Genomic DNA, 23737 nt, shown 5'->3' on the forward strand with positions numbered 1-23737 from the left:
GCGCAGCCACATGGCCCTGCGGACTGCCACAGAATTAGCGGATGCCACCGCTGTACGGCTAGCAGAGTCAAGGACTGCGTTCATGGCGTAGGAAGAAAAAGCTGACGCCTGAGAAGTCAAAGACGCAACCTGCGGAGCAGAATTACGTGTGACCGCATTAATCTCAGCCAGACAAGCTGAGATAGCTTGGAGTGCCCACACGGCTGCAAAAGCCGGGGCAAAAGACGCGCCCGTGGCTTCATAGATGGATTTCACCAGGAGCTCTATCTGCCTGTCAGTGGCATCTTTTAGCGATGAGCCATCTGCAACCGATACCACAGATCTAGCCGCCAATCTAGAGACTGGAGGATCCACCTTGGGACATTGAGCCCAACCCTTAACTACGTCAGAGGGGAAGGGGTAACGTGTGTCAGTAAGGCGCTTAGTAAAGCGCTTGTCCGGAACCGCTCTGGGCTTCTGGACAGCATCTCTGAAGTTAGAGTGATCGAAAAACGCACTCCGTGTACGTTTAGGGAACCGAAACTGGTGTTTCTCCTGCTGAGAAGTCGACTCCTCTACAGGTGGAGGCGGGGGAGATAGATCTAACACCTGGTTGATGGACGAGATAAGGTCATTTACTAAGGCGTCCCCTTCAGGTGTATCAAGATTGAGAGCAACGTCAGGGTCAGAGCCCTGAGCTGCGACGTCCGCCTCGTCCTCCATAGAGTCCTCAAGCTGGGAACCCGAGCAGCGTGAAGAAGTCGGGGAAGATTCCCAGCGAGCCCGCTTAGCCGGCCTGGGACTGTGGTCCGGGCAGGAGTCCTCCACGTGAGACCTAGGGCCCCCCTGAGAGAGCGCTGCGGCGCGGACCGAGAGGGGCCTGGAGGCGACGATCCAACAGGGCCCGGGGCCTGTGCAAGGACCGGTTTGGACTGCAAAGCTTCTAGCAGCTTGGCAGACCATTTGTCCATAGACTGAGCCATGGATTGGGAAAGTGACTCAGAGAGTTTCTCAGCAAAAACGGCAAACTCTGTCCCTGCCGCCTGGACAGGAGGAGCAGGGGGGTCTACCTGAGCCGAGGGGCCGACTAGTGACCGAGGCTCCGGCTGAGCAAGCAAAACAGGGGTCGAGCATTGCTCACAGTGAGGGTAGGTGGAACCCGCAGGTAACATAGCCGCACAAGAGGTACAGGTCGCAAAAAAACCCTGTGCCTTAGCACCCTTGCTCCTTGTGGACGACATGCTGTTGTCTCCTAGGAGAGTGATCACTGAGGGTATATGGGAAAGGGTATACAGCCCGACCGAACAGAAATATATATATAGAATACGTATCTATTCCGGCACCCTAAGGGGACCAGCACCGGGTGACCGGTGTAGCTTACCGACCGCTAAAAAGCGGGGGGTGTGTCCTCCAGATTCCCTGCCTTAGGTCTCCCAGAGTTGCAGAGCTCTTTCTGGTAATCCTCCACCGGCAGAATGCCAAAAATATGGCTGCCGGAGCTCTCTGGGGAGGAGTGGAGCCGTGGGCGACGCTAGAAAAGTGCGGGAATCTGGGGTCCCCACAGTGATCAGTGAGGGAGGAGGAAACCTACAGGATGCTCCGGCCCTCACATCCGACGTCAGGTCGGCAGTCCCGCCCTTACCCCTGACAGGCAGGCCCGGGGGCGGGAGTTTTGCTACTAGGCCGCAATGAAGCCGGGGACTAAATTTAAGACCGTGGCCGACAAGCAGGCGCGGTCGGCGCGGAAGTCCGCCGGTCTTCACAAATCAGCAGCTGCTGCAGCGTCCGGGAAGAAGGCGCTCCATGCACAGCCCCCATGGGGACACAGAGTACCTTAGAGATGCAGGGCCCGGTCCCTGAGGATGAATAGACTCCTGCCCGGCAGATTCCCACAGGGGCTGCGGAGGGAGCACGGTCCCAGTAAATGGATGACCGGTCAGGATCCCACTTCTCCCAGAGCCGCTAAGGGATGGTGAAGGAAAACGGCATGAGGCTCCGGCCTTTGTACCCGCAATGGGTACCTCAACCTTAACAGCACCGCCGACGTAGTGGGGTGAGAAGGCAACATGCCGGGGGCCCCGTGGGGGCCCACTTTTCTTCCAACCGATATAACTAATATGAGAATGCATGAGTGGATGTGTGCCTCCTTCCACACAAAGCATAAAACTGAGGAGCCCGTGATGCACGGGAGGGTGTATAGACAGAGGGGAGGGGTTACACTTTTAAGTGTAATACTTTGTGTGGCCTCCGGAGGCAGAAGCTATACACCCAATTGTCTGGGTTTCCCAATGGAGCGACAAAGAAAATGTAAATCAAAGCAGAATTTGTTCTGACCACTTTTTGTCATCAAAATATCATCAAACCATCAACTCCTCTAGGTACACTTGCACACTCTTTGTGAAGGAACTTGAAAGGGAGATTGTTCCAAATATCTTGGAGAACTAACCACATATCTTCTGTGGGTGTATGCTGCACACATCTTTCTGTCTCTTTGTGTATTCCCAGAAAGACAAGGTGATGCTGAGATCAGGCTCTGTAGGGGCCATATAAATCACCTCTAAGACTCTTTGTTCTTCTATAAGCTGAAAATAGTTCTTAATGACTTTGGCTGTATGTTTGGGGTCATTGTCCTGCTGCAGAATAAGTTTGCAGGAAATTAAATGCCTCTATTATGGTATTGTATGATGCATAAGCAACTGCTTGTATTTCTTAAGAAAAGAGAAGTGCAAATAGGGTCTTACCTGCGAAGTAAAGAGTATTGCTGAAAGACTGAGTGCTCACCTCATGGGGGTTGTGAACCCACTACCCAGGAATGTGGTTAAAGGTATGGCTTCTGCGGCCCCTCGGAGAGCAGAAATAAATGTCAGGAAAAGAAGGGTTGATTATCCAGACTGCCAATGGACAAGATGCACAGGATGTGAAGAGGACAAGCCATGTAGGAATAATCCAAGTAGTTTACTGAGTCTATGAGTTTAAAAGCCTATGCAAAAAATAAGCCGTCACTGAGCTCCACATCCCCAAAAATAAGAATGGTACTAATCTTGAAAAATGGAGAAAAAAGCGCAATTTATTTATTTTTTTTACAAGTTTCTGAATTTATTTCTTACACCCTGTTGATAGAGAAAAACAGAAATGTAGAAATTTTTGCAAATTTATTAAACAAGGAAAACTGAAATATCACATGGTCATAAGTATTCAGACCCTTTGCTCAGTATTGAGAAAAGCACCTTTTGAGCTTGTACAGCCATGAGTCTTTTTGGGAATGATGCAACAAGTTTTTCACACTTGGATTCAGGGATCCTCTGCCATTCTTCCTTGCAGATCCTGTCCAGTTCCCTCAGGTTGGATGGTGAACGTTGGTGGACAGCCATTTTCAGGTCTCTCCAGAGATGCTCAATTGGGTTTAGGTCAGGCCTCTGGCTAGGCCAGTCAAGAATGGTCACAGAGTTGTTCTTAAGCCACTCCTTTGTTATTTTAGCTGTATGCTTAGGGTCATTGTCTTATTGGAAGGTGAACCTTCGGCCAAGTCTGAGGTCCAGAGCACTCTGGATGAGGTTTTCTTCCAGGAAATCTCTGTACTTGGCCACATTCATCTTTCCTTCAATAGCAACCAGTCGTCCTGTTCCTGCAGCTGAAAAACACCTCCATAGCATAATGCTGCCACAACCATGTTTCACTGTTGGAATTGTATTGGGCAGGTAATGAGCAGTGCCTGGTTTTCTCCACACAAACCGCTTAGAATTATCACCAAAAAGTTCTATCTTCGTCTCATCAGACCAGAGAATCTTGTTTCTGATAGTCTGGGAGTCCTTCATGTGTTTTTATGCAGACACTATGCGAGCTTTCATATGTCTTGCACTGAGGAGAGGTTTCATATCGGGCCACTTTGCCATAAAGGCCCAAATGGTGGCGGGCTGCAGTGATAGTTGACTTTGTGGAACTTTCTCCCATCTCCCTACTGCATCTCTGGAGCTCTCAGGAACCTTGAGTACTGCAGAAATTCGTTTGCAACCTTGGCCAGATCTGTGCCTTGCCCAATTCTGTCTGAGCTCCTTAGGCAATTCCTTTGACCTCATGATTCTCATTTGGTCTGACATGCACTGTGAGCTGTGAGGTCTTATATAGGCAGGTGTGTGCCTTTCCATATCAAGTCCTATCAGTTTAATTAAACACAGCTGGACTCCAATGAAGGAGTAGAATCATCTCAAGGAGGATCACAAGGTAATGGACAGCATGTGACTTAGATATGAGTGTCTGAGCAAAGGGTCTGAATACTTATGCCCATGTGATATTTCAGTTCTTCTTGTTTAATACATTTGCAAAAAAATCTACATTGGTAGAAATGGTGCATACTGTGATTTTTTTTTTCCTTGCACCACTCGATCACTGACTAATTAAATAACATTCGTCCAAGTGCAATCTGATGTTTTGTGGGACAGCACTCGGACCGAAAATACGGTCATCTGCATGAGTCCTAAGTGCTGCATCTTACTACTTATTACTTTCCACAGCCCACGCTTATTCAATGAAGATGTTGATTTTATTGCTCTATCTTGGCCTTTCTAAAGAACTAATAGCCCAGGGACTGCTCTGCTATTTTAATAACAAACTACAAATAAATGTATAATTCGGAGGCCAGGCATATCTGAAAAGAGAAATTAGAGAAGCAAAAATGATCCTAGAATATGATTGCTACTAATATGACTTTATTGGTGACAGCAGAGAAGGAACAGATTATTTTTCTATAGATTTGCATCAAGCACGTACAATTTGATATTCAGAGCTTTTTAGAATTTTTAATATGTTCTGCATGACAAAGCCGAATATAGTTCATCACCGTCTAACACCAGGACCATAAGTGGTCATGAATGGTCCAGTATGTGGAGATGCTCATGGTCGGGAAGTATTAACAATTACTTTCTCAGCAAGAATAAATAGAAAAGGTTGACACAGTATTAAAAATATAGTATATCCCATTGGTCACAGTTTCTCTATGGCACAGATATTCCCCCAGAGTCAATGTTCCACTCGCTATGAAGCTGGGTCTTTATCGGTTTCATCAGGACTGGAGTTAGCAATCATTGCTGGCAGACGGTCCCCCCACTCACATTTTCTAGCACACCTGTAGAGGTCCCTAAGAACATAGAAATAGCATAAATGTCACCTTTTTAATACATTTTAAAGCAGATTTCCTTAAAGGATTTTCATATACAAAACAAATGCACAACTTTTTACATACAGCTTAGTAATACATTTCCGGTAGAGCCCTGATGCCTGAGGACAGAAGCACACAGCGGTATTATGTGTAGATTATCTCCGACCTAGCGTGTCTGAATTTAAACCAATGTCTAGAACAATATTAGATCCCATTTGTATGTCACTTAATTTGCATGCAAGAAAAATGGATCGATTTTGGTCAGTATCCTTTATTTGATTAGTTTTTTGATCCATGTGTCTGCTTTTACCAGCTGTGTAAGGAAAAAAGGGAAAAAAGGATCAATATGTACAAGTGCATCTCAATAAATTAGAATATCATCAAAAGTTGATTTATTTCAGTAATTCAATACAAAAAAGGAAACACATTATACAGAGTCATTACAAACACAGTGATCCATTTCAAGTGTTTATTTCTGTTAATGTTGATGATTATGGCTTACAGCCAATGAAAACACAAAAATCATTATCTCAAAAACTTAAAATAATTACCACAAAACACCTGCAAAGGCTTCCTAAGCGTTTAAAATGGTCCCTTAGTCTGGTTCAGTAAGCTACACAATCATGGTGGGGAGGGGAAATAAAATATATACCAAATTTCAGCCAATGTGCTGAGTAGAGGAACACACACATACTGTATATATGCATATATATATATAGTGGTCTCATATTACATTGTGTATTCCCACCACCTACTACTCAGAAACAGCCAGGGATATATTGGTTCACAGCGCAATACACACATCCAATTTACAAAAGTTGAACCAAATACAAAAGAGTAAAATATATCATCTTTATTATGAAACTAATTAAATTAACAGATGGGGTGTAATACCAGAAAAAGTGCACAAGGTGGCATACATCGAAGTATAGGCATTAAGGTAAACAGAGGTTCAACTAACCTGGAAACGTTAACTCCCGCTGGAATGGCGCCAAGTCCCTATGTACGTTTCAGCGATAGCCTTCGTCAGGGAACTGTGGTTATCGCCTAAATGTAGGTAGGGACTTGGTGCCATGCCTATACTTTGATGTATGTCTATCACAGTGTCCTTAAAGAAGTTGTCCAGTTACCAAAACTGATTTTTTTTTTCTGATAAATCTTGCTAATATGTGCCCCTCAACAAATCTATTATGTTTTTTCAGCAAAATTAGGTTTTATTGTGCACTAGCAGCACATGCTCATTGCTGGCTCCAGCTCTGATGGGGTTAATCTCTCCTCTGACTTCCTGTGTTCAGTTCCTAGAAGTTCCAGAATTCTTTGTGGCTCTAGGGCGGTGTCTAGCTTATCTAACACCCCCCCCTCAGATCTCCACCCAAAGCCTCCTCCCTGCCTCTTCCCTGTGTGGATGAGAGAAATCACACAGAGACATCCGAAGCTGCCAGCTCTGCACACAACCAGGGGAAGAAAGTGTGTGTGAGTGTGTGTGTGTTTGTGAGTGTTTGTGTGTGAGTGTGAGTGTGTGTGTGTGTGTTTTTGTGAGTGTTTGTGAGTGTGTGTGAGTGTGTGTGTGTGTCTGTGAGTGAGTGTGTGAGTGAGTGTGTGTGTGTGTACACAGAAATTATGATTATTAGCCGGCGCAACATGTGAAAAAAATAATTGGGGAAAAAAAAGTGACAGTGTGATGAGATTGCTTTTTTCCCCTCTTGCCTAGTCTGTGTGTCGTCCATATCATCCGCAAACCGCATATGACCGGATCCTGTGGATTAAATGTGCAACGCATGCAACCGTTATTTTACCGGATCCTTCTGCAGCGGGACACAAAATTTATCGTCCGGCGCTGGAGTCAGCTGACTCCTGATCTCACAGCCCGCACACGCTGCAATGGCTGCAGGTGGGCTCATTCACATGACCGTTCCGTTTGTCCTGGTCAGTTCCTGTTTTTTTGCGGCCCCACAGACAGGATTATCTTTTCAATGTCTTTTGTGTAGGATCGGATGGTACACGGTAGCACTTCCATGTGCATCCGATCCTACAAAAAAAACCCACATCGGATGCCGTATGTCCGCTCCGTTATTATGGAACATGTCCTATTCTGTTCCGTAATAACGAACCGTGACTCAATACAAGTCAATGGGTCCGCAAAATTCCCGGAAGCAACACGGAAGCACTTCCATGTGACTTCCGTTGGGTGCCCGTGCAGTCAGTGTCCCGCTCCAGCCCCGCGGCTGCCCGCTCAGCAGTGTCAGCAGCGGCCCGCACTGCAGTGTCAGCAGCCGCGGGGATGACAAGCACTACCGTCAGGAGATTAGTAAGTTCATTACATACGGTGATGAAGTCCTGCCCTCCTGACGTCAGCGGTCGTCACTGCCTTCTATGCCCGCCGCTTGTCACATCACCTCTCGCTGTCGACCCGAGACTATGACTAGTCGTAACGTCACGGGTCGCTCGCGATACTTTGTTTGTGAAGGCGGCGGTCATTGAACTCGGTGACAGCGCTGCTGTCAGGACTTCAGCGATCATCGCAGGTAATATACCTCGCTAACCTCCTGATAGCAGCACTCGTCATGCCCTGCAGTGACATGGGCTGACCTATTGATGTTAGCTCAGGTCACTGTACGGCTCTCCCAGCAAATAGGGAACATTCTGTTCTTCATTGACTGGGACATTGACTATGGTATGGATCATCGTGGGACCCCCTTGTATTACACCAGACCTGGATTTGTTTTTATTTCTAATAAATTGGTGAAAGAGGGAATGTGTTGGGGAGTGTTTTTTCAAATAAAAATGTGTTTGTTGTCTATTTTTTTTTTTTTTTTTTATTACTGCCTGGGTTGGTGATGTCGGGTATCTGATACACGCCTGACATCACTAACTCCAGGGCTTGATGCCAGGTGACATTACACATCTGGTATTAACCCCATATATTACCCCGTTTGCCACCGCACCAGGGCAACGGGATGAGCTGGCGCGAGACTGGCACATCTAATGGATGCGCTACTTCTGGGGCGGCTGCAGCCTGCTATTTTTAGGCTGGGGAGTGTCCAATAACGGTGAACCTCCCTAGTCTGAGAATACCAGACCACAGCTGTCCGCTTTACCTTGGCTGGTGATCCAATTTCGGGGAACCCCGTGTTTTTTGTTTTAAATTATTTAGTTAATTTAAAATAACAGTGTGGGGGGGCCTCTGTTTTGGATTACCAGCCAAGGTGAAGCTGCCAGCTGTGGTTTGCAGGCTGCAGCCGTTTGCTTTACCCTAGCTGGCTACAAAAGATAGGGGGACCGCATGTCATTTTTTTTTTATTTATTTATTTTTTGGCTAAATACAAGACTAAGCACCTTAGTGCCACATGACAGTCACAAAAGGGTGCCAGCTTAGAATATGCAGGGGGTAAGACATTATATATGTATTTCTTATCTGTCTATCTATCTATCTATCCAGCCCTCTATTCATTCATTCATCCCTCTATCTATCTATCCATCTCTATATCTACTCATCTATTTATCTTTCTTGCTGCTTCCGTTTTTTGCGGTCCGCAAAAAAACCCGGAAGGCACGCAGATGTCACACGGATGCCACTAGGATGCATCCGTGAAACAAAAGGACTGTTTTTTGTGGCCCGCAAAAACGGAACGGTCATGTGAATGTAGTCTTAACAGCAGTCGCTGCCTGCTGCCGATCACATGTGACCGTGTGCGGGCTGTGTGTGCGGACTGTGTGTACAGGAGTTCAGCTGAGTTCAGATCAGCTGACTCAAGTGTCGGCCGATCAGGCTGGGGCCACACGGGGATTACTGCGATCCCCTCGCATTACACTCTGCTCACGCTCAGTACAGCAGAGCTGAGTGTCATGCGTGTGTCCCTGCGACTGAGGTCCGACTGTGCGAGCAGACCTCAGCTGCGGGGGGCGGTCCGCCACTCGAGGGGTGGGCCAACACTGAGGAGTGGTGGGAGGGATTTCTCTCCCTCTCTCCTCCGTAGTCCACCGATGTACCGCAAGTGCAGTGCGATTTTTCTCTCACCACATACACTTGAATGGGTAAAAGAGAGAGTCTTGCATTACAGTTGTAGCATGCTGCGATTGTTTTCTCGGTCCAATTAGGGCGGAGAAAATAATCACTCATGTGTGCTGACACACAGGCTAATATTGGTCCGAGTGGAATGCGATGTTTTATCGCACTCCACTCGCACTGTTTTTCTCGCCATGTGGCTTAGACCTTACTTGTTTTGTGTCCCCCTGCATCCATCGCAGCGTGTGCAGGCTGGAGTTCAGCTGAGTTCAGATCAGCTGACTCCAGTGCTGGACTGAACTCCGCTGACCTCACAGCCCGTACACGCTGCAATGGATGCAGGGGGACACAGAACAAGTAATCGGCCGACACTGGAGTCATCTGATTACTTGGGATGAATTGAGCAGTAAAATGCTCTGGTGCTCGATGGGCGAAGCCCATGTCGATTTTTTTTTTAAAAATTCACTACAAAAAAAAAAAAAAACAAACAAAAAATCACATTGTTTGTGGGCTCCCACTGCATTTTCTATTGCTAAGGGTAACCCAAGCAGCTACTGGCTGCTAGCCCCCGCTGCTTGGTGTTACTTTCACTGGCAATAGAAATGCAGGGAAGCATTTTTTTTTTATAAAGGTTTTTGCCTGAAAACTTTTTTAAAAAAAATGACGTGGGCTTCGCCATATTTTTGTATGCTAGCCATGTACAGCAGGCAGCTACGGGCTGCCCCCAACCCCCAGCTGCCTATTTGTACCCGGCTGGAAACCAAAAATATAGAGAAGCCCTTTTTTTTTTTTTTATTTCATGAATTTCATGAAATAATTAAAAAAAAAAAAAATGACATGGGCTTCGCCAAATTTTTGAGTCCAGCCAGGTACAACTAGGCAGCTGGGGATTGGAATCCGCAGTGAAGGGTGCCCAAACTTTCTGGGCCCCCCGCTGCGAATTGCAGTCCACAGCCGCCCCAGAAAATGGCGCTTTCATAGAAGCGCCATCTTCTGGCGCTGTATCCAACTCTTCCAGTGGCCCTGGTGGCAGGTGGCACGCTGGGTAATAAGGGGTTAATACCAGCTATGTTTTACCAGCTGGTATAAAGCCCGAGATTCTTAATGTCAGGCCAAGTTTGACCTGGCCATTAAGAATCTCCAATAAAGGGTTTAAAAAAAAAAAAAAAAAAAAGACCACACAGAGAAAAATACTTTATTAGAAATAAATACACAGACACAGTAGGGACTCCATGTTTATTACTCCCTCTCACCCCTCCACGATGGAGAGATTTCTGTACTGACCATGCCAGGAGAGAGTGAGGGAAAAGAGAGAGAGCGAGGGGGGGATGAAAAGAGAGCGAGAGGGGGGAGGAAAAGAGAGCGAGGGGGGGAGGAAAAGAGAGCGAGGGGGGGAGGAAAAGAGAGCGCGGGGGGGAGGAAAAGAGAGTGCGGGGGGAGGAAAAGAGAGTGCGGGGGGAGGAAAAGAGAGCGAGGGGGGAAGAGAGCGAGGGAAAAGAGAGGGGAGAGGAGAGAGGGATAAGAGGGGGGCAGAGAAGAGGGGGAAGAGGGGAGGGGGAGAAGAGTGGGGGGAGAGAGGAGAGTGGGGAAAGAACGGGGGGGGCAGAGGTGCTCTGTCACCAACTGTCTCCACTCTGTGACTTGTGGTGCAGGTGACAGAGTGCAGACAGTTGGTCCCATGCAGCAGGACAGATGGCAGAGCACAGCGGTGACATGCCTGTCAGTGTCTTGCTGCTGGGAGGAGCAGATGATCACACTGCCCGACACCGGCCGCTCTCCTGACATCGCAGCAGAGCGGGCGGGTGGACAGTGTGAGCACATACTTACGTGCAGGGGGGGATTCAGCTGAAGAACCCCCCCCCCTGTACTGCACACTGGCGCCCCGTGCCACACCATCTGCAGGACGCCGGCTCCACACTGACGTCCTCCGGATCCTCCCCTCGATACTGGGCTGTGATGTGCGGTAGTCACCGCCCACAGCCCTGTCACTCAATCTGAGTGGTGCCAGCCTCCTCTGACGTACCCGTCTTGTTTGAGAGCCCGGAAATGCCGGGACGTCAGAGGATGCTGGCGGCCACAGCTCCAGGGGGTCATGTGACCGGCACTGAGCGTGCAGGATAGCACCGCTCAGTGCCAGAACTGGAAACAGAAGACAATGGAGAAAATGCCTAGAAAGGTAAGTAGAACTCCTACAGAAAATAAAAAAAATGGGTGAACCACCCCTTTAATGCATTTGCTATGGACTTTGACCTACTCTATATTTCACTGGCTTTGTATTTGATATATTCTAACCAATCCTCCTTTCTCCTGCTGTACTGGTATGCCACCTAGTGCACTTTTTCTGGTATTACACCACATCTTTTAATTTAATTTGTTTCATAATAATGATTAAATATTTTACTCCTTTGTGTTTGGTTCAACTTTTGTAAATTGGTGTGTGACAATCATGGGGAAGACTGTTGACTTGACAGATGTCGAGAAGGCAGTCATTGACACACTCCACAAGGAGGGGAAGCCACAAACGGTCATTGCAAAAGAAGCTGGCTGTGCTGTGTGCTGTATCCAAGCATATTAATGGAAAGTTGAGTGGAAGGTAAAAAAAAGTGTGGTAGAAAAAGGTGCACAAGTCACTGGGATAACTGCATCCTTGATAGGATTGTTATGAAACGGCCATTTAAAAATTTTGTGTAGATTCACAAGGAGTGGACTGCTGCTGGAGTCAATGCTTTAATAGCCACCACACACAACATATCCAGGACATGGGCTACAACTGTTGCATTCCTTGTGTCAAGCCACTCATGACCAATAGACAATGCCAGAAGCATATTACCTGGGCCAAGGAGCAAAAGAGCTGGACTGTTGCTCAGTGGTCCAATGTGTTGTTTTCAGATGACAGTAAATTTTGCATTTCATTTGGAAATCAAGGTCCCAGAGTCTGGAGGAAGAGTGGAGAGGCCCCAATCCAAGCTGCTTGAGGTCTAGTGTGAAGTTTCCACAATCAGTGATGGTTTGTGGAGCCATGTTATCTGCTGATGTAGGTCCACTGTGTTTTATCAAGACCAAAGTCAGTGCAGCCGTCTACCAGGAAATTTTAGAGCACTTTATGCTTCCCTCTACCGACAAGCTTTCTGGAGATGGAAATTTTATTTTCCAGCAGGACATATCACCTGTCCACACTGCCAAAAGTATGAATACCTGGTTTAATAACCACAGTATCACTGTGCTTGATTGGCTAGCAAACTCGCCTGACCTAAACCCCATAGAGAATCTATTGGGTATTGTCAAGAGGAAGATGAGAGAAACCAGACCCAACAATGCAGACAACAGCTCAGCAGTGCCACAGGCTGATCGCCTCCATACCACGCTGCATTGATGCAGTAATTCATGCAAAAGGAGCCCAAGTATTGAGGACATTTACTGCACATACTTTTCATTACACCAACATTTCTGACTTTAAAATAATTTTTTTAGTTGATCTTATATAATATTCTAATGTTCTGAGATAATGACTTTTGGGTTTTCATTGGCTGTAAGCCAGAATCATCAACATTAACAGAAATAAACACCTGAAATAGATCTCTCGGTGTGTAATGACTTTATATAATTTATGGGTTTTCATTTATGTATTGAATTACTGAAATAAATTAACTTTTTGACAATATTCTAATTTATTGAGATGCACTTATACAAGCTTCTTCTACAAGATTCTTCAAGTGAAAAATGGATAGCGATAGGATACCACATGATTGGCACAGTGTTGCATACTCGTAGCACAGTCCAACTAGACATGTGCGGTCTAAATCAATGCAAGTGAATTGAGCAACGTCACACATGTCTAGTCGAAATGTGATTGGAAGTGTGCATATCGCATATTTGTGGTCACATGACCGGGCACCGGAGAATCTTGACAGCTCAGGCTATGCACGCTCTGTGAGGATTCATAGAGTGACTGAAAACTTTTGTGTCAAACCTAGACCACCCCTTTAATGAATAGTATAGCAGCATTTCTGCAATTTATTGACTAGCTGTAGTGACAGATACTCTTTAACGAATTGTTAGGGTACGTACCCAAGATGAGTTTTACTTGTGTTTTTAGACGATGCATATCTTCTCTGTGTCAAAAACGCAGCATTTTACAGTACAAGCAAAGTGAATGGGATGAATAGAAATCTCATGTCCACTGTGCTTCTATTTTACGCTGGGTAAACTGACCTGCGGAGAGTTTTTCCAAGCCGCAGCATGTTAATTTTTCTTGCGGGTACGCTAAATCTTTTGTGCGGAATTTCCAAATAGACTTGCATTAGATGCGGAAATTCCACAGGTAAAAAACACATATGTGTTTTTGGTGCATTTACACAGCGGAAGTTTCAAAAACAAAACGGCTTTATTTAAAGGATGACACGCCAAAAAGAGTCAAAAATACGATAAAAAAAACACAAGTAAGCTAAGGTGCTGAGATGGAGCAGAAATTCTGCAACATTTAAAACTTAACGGATACTATTCGTGGGAGCGTAACCTTATAAAAACTAACATTAAAGGGGGCTTTACACGCTACGATATCGTTAATGTTTGGTCGCCGGGGTCAAGTTGTTAGTGACGCACATCCGGCGTCATTAACGATATCGCAGCGTGTAATACTTACCAGCGACCTTAGGCGACCTCAAAAATGGTGAAAATCGTTCACCATGGAGAGGTCGTCCCAAAGTCAAAAATCGGTAAGGGTTGTTTAGCGTTGTGGTTCATCGCTCATGCGGCAGCACACATCGCTATGTGTGACACCGCATGGGCGAGGAACGTCTCCTTACCTGCCGCCGGCCGCAATGAGGAAGGAAGGAGGTGGGCGGGATGTTACGTCCTGCTCATCTCCGCCCCCCGCTTTGATTGGCCGGCCGCTTAGTGACGTCGCGGTGACGTCGCTGTGATGCCGAACGTCCCTCCCCCTTGAAGGAGGGATTGTTCGGCAGTCACAGCGATGCCGCCGACCAGGTAAGTATGTGTGACGCTGCCGTAGCGATAATGTTCGCTACGGCAGCGATCACAAACAATCGCATGCGCGACGGGGGCGGGTTCTTACATGGTCGCTATCGCTAGAAATTGCTAGCGATATCGCTACCGTGTAAAGCCCCCTTTAAGCCTCATTCAGGAGTCCGTGAATTTTAGCATATGCATAAAAACAGGCTGGGTCAAGGTTTTGAATAGGAGTTTAATCAGTGTGTCAGTTTTTCCCGTCAGTGTTTCATCAATGTTTGATCAATGTGTCAATTTTGCCCATCAGTATTTCATCAGTGTTTGAGAAATGTGTCAGTTTTTTCCATCAGTGTTTCATCAGTGTCAGTTTTTCCCTTCAGTTTTTCCCTTCAGTGTTTGATCAGTGTGTCAGTTTTTTCCATCAGTTTTTCCCATCAGTGTCAGTTTTTCTATCAGTTTTTCCCATCATTGTTTGATTAATGTGTCAGTTTTTTCAAGCAGTGTTTGATCAGTGTGTCAGTTTTTTTCCATCAGTTTTTCCCATTATTGTTTGATCAGTGTGTCAGTTTTTTTCCATCAGTTTTTCCCATTGGTGTCTGTTTAGTGTGTCAGTTTTTTCCATTAGTTTTTCCATCAGTGTTTGATCAGTGTGTCAGTTTTTTCCAATCGTTTTCCCATCAGTGTCAGTTTTTCCAATCATTGTTTGATTAATGTGTCAGTTTTTTCCATCAGTGTTTCGTCAGTGTCAAGGTTTTCCATCAGTGTTTCGTCAGTGTCAAGGTTTTCCATCAGTGTTTCGTCAGTGTGTCAGTTTTTTCTATTAGTTTTTCCCATCAGTGTTTCATCAGTGTGTCAGTTTTTTCCATCAGTGTTTTCGTCAGTGTTGTTCATGTATGAAAAAAAAACCAAAACAACAAACTTGCAAAGCTTGTCCTACCCATTACAATGTTAGTCACACATGGCGAAAAAAAAACCAACAAGAAAATGAGTACGTGGGGTCCGCTTATTTTTAAGACCAAGAAAAAGAGAAAAACCCTTAAAAATGTAGTTTTAATTCCTATCTTTCAAAATGACCACACTCAAATATTAAAATAGTGTGTAGATGTGCCAATGGTGACGCTAACTATCCCTTGAAGACCCTATAAACTGTCAACCTACCTAATGCAGAGATTGGCACCCTGAAAATTTGACATGGTGACTATGACTATGCCTGGACACACTAATATCACCCTTCTTTCAACATGTGACAAATTAAGGCCGTATTGGAAGAATTCTGAAAAATTAACCCCAAATCTATACCATTACCAGCTTTGGAAAAAATATCAATGTTCCCCTTAGGTGGCATTTTTTGCGCTCCTGGGCTTAAGGTCCCAAACTTCTACCTCCTTGCTCAGCAAGCTCTGTTAGGATCATCAAAGTTGAGATCCCTAGTTGTTGGCATTTACCCTATCATTATGGATAAAGATTTTTTGGATCTAAACTTCAGGGCACGCGTATGCAGCGTCATTTCCGGTTTGAAGAGGATGTGATGTCTCTGGAGAGCATGTATGTGCTACATATCGCCCAAATAAAATGGCAGCAGCCTTCTGCATTAATATCACAATTAGGCTGGAAACACATCTATGCGAGTAAAATCGGTCCGAGTTGGCTGAAAAAAACTCGGCTGATTTTAGTTCACGTTAGGTCCGAGTGCAACGCAAGTGCGATGCTTTTTCTGAATAAATTAATGATTTTACTAGCGTGTGTAATGCGTGTGCAATGCGTATTTTTTACTATGTCATCTGCCATTCAGCTCTGCTACATGGCCGCTGACAGGAGACACAGACAGCCATGTAGCAGAGCTGAATGGCAGATGACAGCAGACACAGACAGAGCCGCACGATCAGAATGAACTTGGGTGAACTGAATTTAGCAGCTCTCTCTCATACTCACTGTTCCCCGATCCCCGGAGCTGCACAGCGTTCACACTGCTCCGGCGGCTTTAACTATTTTGAAAAAGCCGGCCGCTCATTAAACAATCTCGTATTCCCTGCTTTCCCAGCCCACAGGCGCCTATGATTGGTTGGAGTGAGACACGCCCCCACGCTGAGTGACAGGTGTCTCACTGCACCCAATCACAGCAGCCGGTGGGTGTGTCTATACGGTGCAGTGAAATAAATAATTAAATAATTAAAAAAAAACGGCATGCGGTCCCCCCAATTTTAATACCAGCCAGATAAAGCCATATGGCTGAAGGCTGATATTCTCAGGATGGGGAGCTCCATGTTATGGGGAGCCCCCCAGCCTAACAATATCAGTCAGCAGCCGCCCAGAATTGCCGCATACATTAGATGCGACAGTTCTGGGACTGTACCCGGCTCTTCCCGATTTGCCCTGGTGCGTTGGCAATCGGGGTAATAAGGAGTTATTGGCAGCCCATAGCTGCCAATAACTCCTAGATTAATCATGTCAGGCGTCTCCCCGAGATACCTTCCATGATTAATCTGTAAGTTACAGTAAATAAACACACACACACTCACCTGAAAAAATCATTTATTAGAAATAAAAAACACTAACAAATTCACTGGTTCACCAATTTAATAAGCCCCAAAAAGCCCTCCATGTCCGGCGTAAACCAAGATGGTCCAGCGTCGCTTCCAGCTCTGCTGCATGAAGGTGACTGGAGCTGCAGAAGACACCGCCACTCCTGACAGCTCCATGCAGCAACTGAAGACAGCCGCGCGATCAGCGATGTCACTGAGGTTACCCGCGGCCACCGCTGTATCCAGTGACAGCGGGTAACCTCAGTGACAGCTCAGCTGATCGCGCTACTCACCTCAGTTGCTGCATGGAGCTGACAGGAGCGGCGGTGTCTTCTGCAGCTCCGGTCACCTTCATGCAGCAGAGCTGGAAGCGACGCTGGACCATCCTGGATTACGCTGGACATGGAGGGCTTTTTGGGGCTTATTAAATTTGGTGAACCAGGGAATTTGTTAGTGTTTTTATTTCTAATAAATGATTTTTTCAGGTGTGTGTTTATTTACTGTAACTTACAGATTAATCATGCAAGGTATCTCGTGTAGACGCCTGACATGATTAATCTAGGATTTAGTGGCAGCTATGGGCTGCCAATAACTCCTTATTACCCCGATTTGCCAACGCACCAGGGTAAATCGGGAAGAGCCGGGTACAGTCACAGAACTGTCGCATCTAATGTATGCGGCAATTCTGGGCGGCTGCTGACTGATATTGTTAGGCTGGGGGGCTCCCCATAACGTGGAGCTCCCCATCCTGAGAATACCAGCCTTCAGCCGTATGGCTTTATCTGGCTGGTATTAAAATTGGGGGGACCGCACGCCGTTTTTTAAATTATTTAATTATTTATTTCACTGCACAGTATAGACACGCCCACCAGCTGCTGTGATTGGTTGCAGTGAGACACCTGTCACTCAGCGTGGGGGCGTGTCTCACTGCAACCAATCATAGGCGCCTGTGGGCGGGGAAAACAGGGAAAACGAGATTGTTTAATGAGCGGCCGGCTTTTTCAAAATACTAAAAGCCGCTGGAGCAGTGTGAATGCCGTGCAGCGCCGGGGATCGGGGAACGGTGAGTATGAGAGAGGAGGGGAAAATGACCGACAGACTGTGAGAGAGGGACAGAGATAGTGACAGACCGACAGAGAGAGAATAGAGACCGAGAGGGAGAGACCGACTGAAAGAGAATAGTGATTGACAGACATTGTGAGACATCGCTCGTTTCCAGTGTTTTAGGAAACATGCGAGAAATGTATTTAGAAAATCGCATGTCACTAGGATGGTGTGAGTGCCGTCCCGTGACATCCGATTATTTACACGTTCCCCTAGACTTACATTGGAGAGACTCGCAGTAGAAACTCGCAAAAAAAGCAGCATGCTGCGATTTTTTTCTCAGTCCGATTTGGACTGAGAAAAAAAAATCGCAAATGCGAGCTGAATCATTCACTAACATGTGTCTGATTCCAATGCGAGTTTTCCTCGCATTGCTCTACTGCGAGAAACTTGCAAGTGAGAAGCAGCCCTTATTCCTTTAGTCAAAGGGAGTCAGTTGCTCCTGCTCATGTAGGACCTCTATTTTCATGGGTCCCTTGATGAACCCCAAAATGTGGGGGGAAACACATTGGAACAAGAAATAAGGATGTAGGGGACCAATTAGAAGTATTGAAGATTTGTCTAAGATGAGTATTATTTTTCTATTAGTGCTCCTGCTATTATGAATATTGATGCCTCTATATTTCCACTCTTTAAGGTGTGATGCACTATTACACAGATTTACATACCGTACTTTGATATTGATGGTTTATTTACTGGTCATTGTCAATCATATAGTCATTAACTCGGGGAACATTTTGTGTATGTATTTCTAGTATAGGATGATATTTGGGTGTCCAGAGATATTCATCGCACAATGACAAATGTTTAGGGTGCCAACCTCTGTGTAAGGTAGGCTGACCGTTTATAGGGTCCACTAGGGATAGTTAGCCTCAGCTCTGACACATTCAACATATTATTTGAGAGTGAACATTTGGAAAGATTTTAAATAACAATCATTAAAATAATTTTTTAAGGTTTTTTTTTTCTCAGTCACAGACTGCCCACTGATGGTCATCTGTGTGCTGTCTGTGATTTTCATAGACTAAAAGGGGCAATATTGATTTGTGACGTGGATCAAAAGTAGATACATCTCCCCAATTTTTTTTGCGGACATTCGGCTCCTTAGACTATAATGTGTATGTGAGCGACAGATAGAGATGTAGGTGAAAAACGGACGTCTGAATGAGGCCTTATACTGCAGTGCTGAAGGTTGTTGACTATTTCCAACAGTAGCCCACGACAAAGTGAATACAGCTTTTAAATACTATACTTACTGAGGCTGGAACCACTGCAGGAACAGTAAAGTAATTTATTTTTAAAGTTACTCAAATCTGACATACCATATCAACTATATTATATCAACATTTATAAGTGGCTAACTATGACATTTTGCTACCAATAGAACGTGGGTTAAAATCCGCGCTGCTGTTGAAGGAAGACTGAAAACAAATCCTAGAAAGTGATTTTGAAATGTTTTGACATAGAAACTCCTTCAGGATAATCACTCCAAAACGCGTTGAATGAATCACTTTACAGGAATTGTTTTTAGTCTTAATTCAATGGGAGCACAGATTTTAACCCCACCTTCTAATGGCAGCAATTTTGATTTCTCAAGCACTGGAGCAGCCATGTGGTTGTCTTCACTGTATGAAAAAAGCCAAGCAACTGGTGTAACCAAAATGTGTGAAGACAAATAATAAAATATAACTTTTAATAATCACAGATTAAAATATTTTACACACACAACATAAATTGATGTAAAACCAACCAATAATTACAACACAAGGAGCTGATGTTATGCAAAGCTCCCACTGTATACACAGAGGACAATAACAGTAAGAGAACCTGGTCCCAAAAAAATTCTCCCACTGTGTACACAAGTATGATTTTCCAAAATTACATCAATTGTATCCAATCGATGTCTATAAGTGTGTACGCCAGAATGTGATAGTACGGACCTCCACCATAGTATGTCCGGGCATAACATAGCGCTATGTTATGCCCGGACATACTATGGTGGAGGTCCTTACTACTCTGAATCTTTCGCTTTCTTGACCAGAGTCCCCTGATGATTAAGCTATTTACGAAACGCGTCGGGAGGCCCAGAAGCGTATAAGGTCAGATTGTTGCCTTTGAGGGGTATTGTGAGGCTGTTGTTTTGCCCCCCCCCCCCCTTTCCCACTAGACAACACGTCTTATTTTGATTTATATCACCTCAGTGTTTTATGACCATATGCATGTTTTGTTGACATTTCTTAACACTGTTAGGTGTTTTAGATTATGATTATCGTAGACACTTATAGACATCAGTTGGATACAATTGATGTAATTTTGGAAAATCATACTTGTGTACACAGGGAGAGAATTTTTTTGGGACCAGATTCTCTTATGGTTATTGTCCTCTGTGTATACAGTGGGAGCTTTGAATAACATCAGCTCCTTGTGCTGTAATTATTGGTTGGTTTTACAACCATTTATGTTGTGTGTGTAAAATATTTCAATCTGTGATTATTAAAAGTTATATTTTATTATTTGTCTTCACACATTTTGGTTACACCAGTTGCTTGGCTTTTTTTCATATTATCGTGGTGAGCAACAACACACGATTTCTAATAATTGTGTACACTGTACACTTTTTGGGTGTACAGAGTCATGGCCTCATTGCGCTATTGTCTCCTCTTTCGCATCTAAAAATGACATTTTCCCAATGAACTCAATAATGAAGAATCGGAGAAATCTTTAAATCTATGGTCATATCAAGGTGTAATTTGATAAACATACTTTCCATGTTTTTTGGCTGTGATGGCATCATGGTGTAATTTCCCATCCGAGCAGCACGTGTTACAGTGGACATGGCGTGGCCTGAGCAGCACCGGTCCAACCACGCGAGGCCAATGCTTGTCATTTTCACCAACAGGGCCACGTGAGAATATTAAGAAGGAAAACTTCTCAGAGCTCACAGATGAATTCTGTCATGTACAAAGAACATATAAAAGCAGGCAAGAGTAAGAAAAATAAAGTAACATAACCCAAAAAAAGGACAGAATGTGTTATTCTCACCCAGCTAAATTTCAGTGGTTCATATTTTTGTACAAAATTACAGGGTATTTGGGAGCTTCCAGCAAGTTTCGGACATTCAAGTTGATGAGGGCACTGGTAATGAAAAAAAAAAGCTCTTACTACATATATTTCTTTTGAGAATAAACACAGATCTTTTATAAATGCAGAAGATCAGGACTTAAGGGTACTTTACATGCTGCGACATCGCTAGCGATCTCGTTAGCGATGTGAAATTCTAGATCGCAAGTGCGATCTTTCGAGATCACACATGCGTAAAATGACCTATGTGCGATCCCGAAAGATCGCACTTGCGATCTAGAATTTCACATCGCTAATGAGATCGCTAGCGATGTCACAGCATGTAAAGTACCCTTTAAAGGGACTCTGTCAGCAGGTTTCTGCAATGTAATCTGAAGACAGCATGTTGCAATACTTGAAACAGAGACTTCAACCCTGTGTCTGTTATCTCACAGTCTTTTTTTGTTTACCTGCAATGTTAGCTTAAGCCTGTTATCTTTATCATTAGTGGGTCTCAGTAAAGGTACCATCGCACTTAGGGCTGCTTCACACATAGCGAGATCGCTACCGAAATCGCTGCTACGTCACGGTTTTGGTGACGCAACAGTGACCTCATTAGCGATCTCGCTGTATGTGACACTGAGCAGCGATCTGGCCCCTGCTGTGAGATCGCTGCTCGTTACACATAGCCCTGGTTCGTTTTCTTCAAAGGCGCTCTCCCGCTGTGACGCACACATCGCTGTGTGTGACAGCGAGAGAGCGACGAAATGAAGCGAGCAGGGAGCAGGAGCCGGCATCTGGCAGCTACGGTAAGCTGTAACCAAGATAAACATCGGGTAACCAAGGGAAGCCCTTTCCCTGGTTACCCGATATTTACCTTCGTTACCAGCCCCCGCCGCTCTCGCTGCCAGTTCCGGCTCCTGCTCTCTGCACATTTAGCTGCAGAACACATCGGGTAATTAACCCGATGTGTACTGTAGCTAGGAGAGCAAGGAGCCAGCGCTAAGCAGTGTGCGCGGCTCCCTGCTCTCTGCACATGTAGCTGCAGTACACATCGGGTTAATTAACCCGATGTGTACTGTAGCTAGGAGAGCAAGGAGCCAGCGCTAAGCAGTGTGCGCGGCTCCCTGCTCTCTGCACATGTAGCTGCAGTACACATCGGGTTAATTAACCCGATGTGTACTGTAGCTAGGAGAGCAAGGAGCCAGCGCTAAGCAGTGTGCGCGGCTCCCTGCTCTCTGCACATGTAGCTGCAGTACACATCGGGTTAATTAACCCGATGTGTACTGTAGCTAGGAGAGCAAGGAGCCAGCGCTAAGCAGTGTGCGCGGCTCCCTGCTCTCTGCACATGTAGCTGCAGTACACATCGGGTTAATTAACCCGATGTGTACTGTAGCTAGGAGAGCAAGGAGCCAGCGCTAAGCAGTGTGCGCGGCTCCCTGCTCTCTGCACATGTAGCGACGTTATGATCGCTGCTGCGTCGCTTTATTTGACAGCTAAGCAGCGATCATAACAGCGACTTACAAGGTCGCTGTTACGTCACAGAAAATGGTGACGTAACAGCGACGTCGTTGTCGCTGTCGCTATGTGTGAACCCAGCCTTAGGGGTACTTCACACACAGCGAGATCGCTACTGAGATCGCTGCTGAGTCACGGTTTTTGTGACGCAGCAGTGACCTCATTAGCGATCTCGCTGTGTGTGACACTGAGCAGCGATCTGGCCCCTGCTGTGAAATCGCTGCTCGTTACACACAGCCCTGGTTCGTTTTTTTATTGTTGCTCTCCCGCTGATAAACACACATCGCTGTGTGTGACAGCGAGAGAGCAACAATCCTGAATGTGCAGGGAGCAGGAGCCGGCGTCTGACAGCCTGCGGTAAGCTGTAACCAAGGTAAACATCGGGTAACCAAGGTGGTTACCCGATATTTATCTTCGTTACCAGCGTCTGCAGCTCTCACGCTGCCAGTGCCGGCTCCCTGGTCTGCACACGTAGCCGGAGGACACATCGGGTTAATAAGCAAAGGTTTGCTTATTAACCAGATGTGTGCTGTGGCTACGAGTGCAGAGAGCCAGCGCTAAGCGGTGTGCGCTGGTAACTAAGGTAAACATCGGGTAACCATACCCGATGTTTACTTTAGTTACCAGTGTCCGCAGCTTGCAGACGCCGGCTCCCTGCAAGCGCAGCGTCGCTTCTGGCTGGGGGCTGGTCACTGGTCGCTGGTGAGATCTGCCTGTTTGACAGCTCACCAGCGACCATGTTGCGATGCAGCAGCGATCCTGACCAGGTCAGATCGCTGGTGGGATTGCTGCTGCGTCGCTAAAGTGTGACGGTACCGTAAGCGATGCTCCAGCGATCCCACCAGCAACCTGACCTGGCAGGGATCGCTGGAGCGTTGCTACACGGGTTGCTGGTGAGCTGTTGTAGTGGCCCGGTCCAGATTGTGTCTGTTTCTTTAAGTACATCTACTTATATGTAATATTATGCTATATGTTATAAGTAAAGCATTTTTCATTTGTTGTGTTCTAGCACCATCTACTGGTGAAAACTGTAAGAATCTGAAGTGTTCATTGGGTGTTATCCTATTGGCTAGTTCTTGGTCACATGGCTCAATAGGTGGAGCTATTCTCCAGCCTCTGTCTAGAAACAACTGGAATGAGCTGGTTCTGGCTGAGTATCCTCTGAGGGAAGACATTATGTGGAGAATCTCTTCACCACAAGACTCCTCCTAGGCCCGAGGCCTAGAATTTCATCATTTCCTGATTTTTACAGCCAATATGCTGAAGGCTTCCTATCCTGACATTGTGCATCTCTTCAGACAGTAGGGCATACTGACTATATACCAGACCCTACTGCACGCAGATTGGGGAAGTTTGAGGGTCTCCCGCCCCACTGCAATATTAGTGGCTTTCATGCCATTGTCCACGCACCAGCCGTCCGCTCCC

The 23737-nt window shown here is 45.8% G+C and overlaps 1 protein-coding gene across 3 annotated transcripts in view; it reads right to left on the reverse strand.

Moving 5' to 3' along the window:
• Positions 1-4665: 4665 nt before the first annotated feature.
• Positions 4666-23737, reverse strand: part of METTL17 (methyltransferase like 17) — a 144374-nt gene continuing 125302 nt past the window's right edge. For all 3 annotated transcript variants that reach the window (XM_075319920.1, XM_075319921.1, XM_075319922.1), the window contains 3 exons: positions 20777-20869; positions 20498-20685; positions 4666-5113 (listed from right to left, as the gene is read on the reverse strand). In XM_075319920.1, the coding sequence (XP_075176035.1) occupies positions 5011-5113; positions 20498-20685; positions 20777-20869 (384 nt within the window). In that variant the 3' untranslated portion in view covers positions 4666-5010. The remainder of the gene's footprint in view (positions 5114-20497; positions 20686-20776; positions 20870-23737) is intronic.

This window comes from Anomaloglossus baeobatrachus, chromosome 1 (genome assembly GCF_048569485.1).
Source record: "Anomaloglossus baeobatrachus isolate aAnoBae1 chromosome 1, aAnoBae1.hap1, whole genome shotgun sequence".
NCBI lineage: Eukaryota > Metazoa > Chordata > Amphibia > Anura > Aromobatidae > Anomaloglossus > Anomaloglossus baeobatrachus.